This window comes from Dendrobates tinctorius, unplaced genomic scaffold, assembly GCF_039654945.1.
Source record: "Dendrobates tinctorius isolate UK_male_01 unplaced genomic scaffold, ASM3965494v1 ptg000022l, whole genome shotgun sequence".
Lineage (NCBI taxonomy): Eukaryota > Metazoa > Chordata > Amphibia > Anura > Dendrobatidae > Dendrobates > Dendrobates tinctorius.
The window spans coordinates 102,146,287-102,151,516 of record NW_027361690.1 but is presented as its reverse complement, the minus strand read 5'-3'; the positions used below and the strand labels follow the sequence as shown (position 1 = coordinate 102,151,516).

The 5,230-nt window shown below is 49.4% G+C and overlaps 1 protein-coding gene across 1 annotated transcript; it reads left to right on the top strand.

Moving 5' to 3' along the window:
* Positions 1-529: 529 nt before the first annotated feature.
* On the top strand, positions 530-5,009 carry ZNF703 (zinc finger protein 703). Its single transcript, XM_073569037.1, has 2 exons — positions 530-844; positions 3,099-5,009. Exons 1-2 carry the CDS (start codon positions 626-628, stop codon positions 4,485-4,487), a joined length of 1,608 nt encoding a protein of 535 aa, XP_073425138.1. The 5' UTR covers positions 530-625; the 3' UTR covers positions 4,488-5,009.
* The last annotated feature ends 221 nt before the right edge of the window (positions 5,010-5,230 follow it).

Here is a 5,230-nt window from a genome sequence, read left to right as displayed (position 1 = left end):
GGGGTGCAGAAACATATTCTTGTATTATTTGTTTGATCCCTTCATGTGTGACCATTTATCCAGCTCATGTATATGTATGTGCGCATTCTTTCCTTATATATACACTCTGTACAGACAGTGATTTGATCCCTAAATATTCATGTGTGACCATTTATCTAGCTCCTGTCTGTGTATATGTATGTGTGTGCGCATTCTTTCCTTGTATATGTACATACAGGGTGTGTGTCATGTATACACACGTGTGCACAGCACACACCCTCTTACCCACATGTAGTGAGCGCACACTCGTGTGAATATACCTGCCTGTCCCTGCGCGTGACATACACATGGTGGGCAGTTATGTATCCGTGGACGTATACTCGCGTGTTTGTGCGTGGCCGCTTCCGCGCGGTTCACACGCGCCCTCCCTCCTCCTGCAGCTCGGGAAGGGTTAAGCCCCATCCCGTCTCCCCTCGCCGTGCAGGCCCCGCCCCGCTCCCGCCCCGCGCCGGTGATTGGCTGCCGGGTCCAAGCCTTTGAAGTGGTGTTGAGAGCGGTGGGCCGGGTCTCGCAGGCAGAGCCTTGCAGCCAGCTGGAGGGAAGGGAGCACAAGGGGATCTCTGCGCCCTGGACATCCCTCCTCCAAATGAACTGTTCTCCCCTTGGATCTTACACTGAGACTGAGCCACACAAGTGCATCTCTCCGGCGGCGGCACCATTGGCAGCGCTAGCACCCAGCCACCCCCTGCGCCAGGCGAACAGACTGCCCATCAGGGTGCTGAAAATGCTGACGGCACACACAGGACACTTACTGCACCCGGAGTACCTGCAGCCCCTGTCCTCCACCCCTGTCAGCCCCATAGAGGTAAGGAGAGCTGCCGGGCCGCCTGTGGATGGTGCCCTCCCTGCCTTCGTGTCTGGGTCACCTATTAGGCTTAGCTCAGCCATTCCTGTGGGATTTGTAAGCTGTAGCCTGGAGCCTTAGGGTGCTGTGTGCAAGCCAGACCCCCATAAGTGCAGGGCATCTGGGGGGGAATGGACCCCTATAAGTGCAGGGCATCTGGGGGGGAATGGACCCCTATAAGTGCAGGGCATCTGGGGGGGAATGGACCCCTATAAGTGCAGGGCATCTGGGGGGGAATGGACCCCTATAAGTGCAGGGCATCTGGGGGGGAATGGACCCCTATAAGTGCAGGGCATCTGGGGGGGAATGGACCCCTATAAGTGCAGGGCATCTGGGGGGGAATGGACCCCTATAAGTGCAGGGCATCTGGGGGGGAATGGACCCCTATAAGTGCAGGGCATCTGGGGGGGAATGGACCCCTATAAGTGCAGGGCATCTGGGGGGGAATGGACCCCTATAAGTGCAGGGCATCTAGGGGGGAATGGACCCCTATAAGTGCAGGGCATCTGGGAGACATGGATTCCCTATAACTGTAGGACATCTGGGGGGCGCAGACCCCCTATAAGTGCAGGGCATCTGGGGGGCGCAGACCCCCTATAAGCGCAGGGCATCTGGGGGGCGCAGACCCCCTATAAGCGCAGGGCATCTGGGGGGCGCAGACCCCCTATAAGCGCAGGGCATCTGGGGGGCGCAGACCCCCTATAAGCGCAGGGCATCTGGGGGGCGCAGACCCCCTATAAGCGCAGGGCATCTGGGGGGCGCAGACCCCCTATAAGCGCAGGGCATCTGGGGGGCGCAGACCCCCTATAAGCGCAGGGCATCTGGGGGGCGCAGACCCCCTATAAGCGCAGGGCATCTGGGGGGCGCAGACCCCCTATAAGCGCAGGGCATCTGCGGGGCGCGGACCCCTGTTGCTGGTGATGGCAGTGCGGTGAGGTCTCTATTGTGATCGGCTCCCTCCACGCCCAGTAATGTTTGATTTGTGCCAGACACAGCCTTTCATTACTAGGAGTGCTGTGTTTGCATTCCTTGTACTATGTGACTTTGTAATGTTTCCCCTTTACAAGACGTGGCTTAATGTACAAGATTAGGAAGCCCATTCATTGTGTCTGCTGCTTGTCGGACGTTACCACGATTCACTGATCGGTTGATGATCAGCCGCCTCCTTGTAAAACCCTTCTGTATACATTATATATTATATATATTGTACAGCTGCTTCTAAGTATTAAAGTATCTGAGGCCAGTGTCAGTGTGAGGCTGCGGCTTTCCCGTCATCGCTCCGATGAATTGTTTCGTTTACGGGCTGTCTGTCGGTGGGTTTCGATGTAATTCGCTGGTTTGGTGCCATCTCCTGCGCCCCCGTGATTTACCGCCCCGGCTTTGGGTCATCTGATGATAGGCGCTTGTCACAGAGTAAAATGATCGATAACGTCTCCTGCTCGCTCGTCCTTCCAATCTGCTGCAGTAGATGAGATTTCATAACTGGGTTAAGAAAACCCCTACTTTTTTTTTTTTTTCCCCTCCCGTAGCTTTCCGATAAGCAAATCTTATTTATTATTTTAATAACGCATGCGGGTTCATCGCCGGTGACAACGTTGCTGTTTGCATCAATTGTTAATGGCTTTCATATTTTTAATCGTCTCCTGAGTTTTCCTGTGATATTTTATTTCCACCCACTTTCTAATTAAATTATATTTTTGATCTTTATGGGTTTGTCTTGCGTTCCCCTTCCGCCCCCTCCTTCGCTCCTGCGCCCCATAGCACCAGCACCCCCCCACCTCCCTTCTCCCCCACCCCCTCCTCTTCCCTCCTAGTCAGTTCACGGGCCCCTGTCATTAATCATTCCTTGGCAGTCCCTAATGATAAAGTTTCACGAGATTTATGGCCTGGAAATAATAGCTGGGTTCTGTTGAATAGAAGCGATGGAAAAAAAAAATAGGAGAGGTTTAATCAATGTGGTTTATATTTTCTCAGGCCGTTCTCCGATTTGGTCATCCCGAATCTCAATTAATTTACAGAGGGACATAATTTGCCTTCACGGCTTTGAGTAATATCGTAACTCGTAGCCGAAAGGGAATGAAGCATTTAGATGCAGCGTAGATATTTAACAATGTGTGTGCCGGGTACGATCCCTGAACCGAAGAGCTAGCAATCGTCCCAGACTCTTCTCAGTTCGTTGCATTTCCACTAATATGTCTTTCATTATTATTTGTAGTTGGATGCCAAGAAGAGTCCACTCGCTCTCCTGGCTCAGACCTGTTCACAAATCGGAAAGCCGGATCCTCCGCCATCCTCAAAACTCAACTCTGTGACTTCCAGCGGGATAAGTGAGAAAGAGAGCAGCCGTTCATCCTCACTGAAGCTCGGCGAGTCTCCCCTGGAGGACAAGTCCAGCTTCAAGCCCTACTCGAAGGGAGGAGAGAGCAGGAAGGAAAGTAGCTCTTCTAATGGCAGCAGTTCTGATAAGGCTGGATTTAGGGTGCCCAGTGGTTCTTGCCAACCATTTCCTCCTCATGCGCCATCCCCATCATCAAGAGTGAGCTCTCCAGGACAGCACTGTGACTCTAAAACTAACGAAAGCCAAGACAAAAAAGAACCGGAAGCCATCAAAATCAGCTCAGATGTGTCCCAAGCCAACACTAGTCTCACAAGAGCTAGTACTAGCAATTCCAGTGCCGAGTCCAGCCAAAGTGGAGATATTACCCCTATCAGCAAATCTGAGCCACCATCTCTTGGATCAGGCCATGTGGCACCAGTTTCTCCCTACAAACCTGGACACTCCGTCTTCCCTCTTCCACCCTCTGGCATTGGATATCATGGATCCATCGTGGGTGCCTATGCTGGATACCCATCCCAATTTGTCCCTGGGTTGGATCACACCAAAGCAAGCCTGGTTGGAAATCAACTCCCTGGGACTTTAGGTTTGCCAGGAAAACCACCAAGCTCCAGTCCTCTGACTGGTGCCTCTCCTCCGTCTTTCATGCAAGGATTATGCAGGGACCCGTATTGCTTGAGCTACCACAACGCCTCCCACCTCGGCTCCAGCAGCTGCTCTACCTGTGTGCACGATCCATCGGCCCTCAAGTCTGGATACCCGTTGGTATACCCCAGTCATCTTCATTCGGTGCACACCACGTTGTCTTCCAGCGTCACTCCTTCCCTGCCTGGTCATCCTCTCTACACCTATGGCTTTATGCTCCCAAATGACCCAGTCCCCCATATATGCAACTGGGTGTCTGCCAGTGGACCTTGTGACAAAAGATTTGCCACGTCAGAAGAACTTCTTGCCCACTTACGGACACACACAGCTTTGCCTGGGGCTGACAAACTTTTGGCTGGTTACCCTACATCTGGTTTGGGTTCTGCTGCTTCCTGCCACCTACACCTTCCACCCACAGGGCCTGGAAGTCCGACCACATTGCCGGGGTCTCTGTCCTTAAGGAGTCCCCACACTTTGGGACTAAATAGGTACCATCCGTACGGAAAGAGCCACCTAACACCCAGTGGTCTCCCTGTGCCCTCGTTACCAGCAGGATCTTACTACTCCCCATACGCTCTCTATGGACAGAGGTTAACGTCAGCTTCAGCGCTAGGATACCAGTAAATAGAACTCGCCAACCCATAGACTGTATATTTATTTACTGTATGTTAGCTTCAAGCTGGGAATATTAAGTGCATTATTTACAACAACAATCCAATGGTATGCAAACATTCTGTGTCCCAAACAGTTCTTTTGCATTATCATGTTGTCTTCCATTTTGGCCTCTTTTTTTTTTTTTTTTTCTCTCCTGTTTATTTTACTTTTATTCGATACTTTTATTTTTTTTTATTTTCACTTTTCTGTTTTGCATGATACTCATCGCTTAATCTGCATTTTCATTTATCTTCCTTTTTTTTTTTTTTTTTTTTTTCAAAGGGGGTTAAAAAAACCCTCCTTTTCTAATTTTGTACAGTTCTTATGAAGTGTATATTTTTTTTTTTGTAATGTGTTTTTGGCATGGTGGGAACGGGTGGGAGGAGAGAGTTAAAAAAAAAAAAATTTAAAAAAATTTAAAAAAAAATTGCGTTGGTTGCTATCCAGAATTGGCAAATCTTATTTTGTTTAATAAATGAAAACTTAATTATCCGCACTGTGTTCTTTTAAATGACATTCGGATTTTTTTTTGCTTTTTTTTTTTTTTTTTTTTTTTTTTTTTTTTTTTTTTATTTCCCTTCATGCTTTCTGAAATAGTTTTCACATGGGTAACGTGCATAACATTACATGAAAGAAGAAAACCTCAATGCCAAAGCGTTCAATAGTACAATATCTGGAATGTATCGATTACAATAAACATTTTTTTTTTGCTA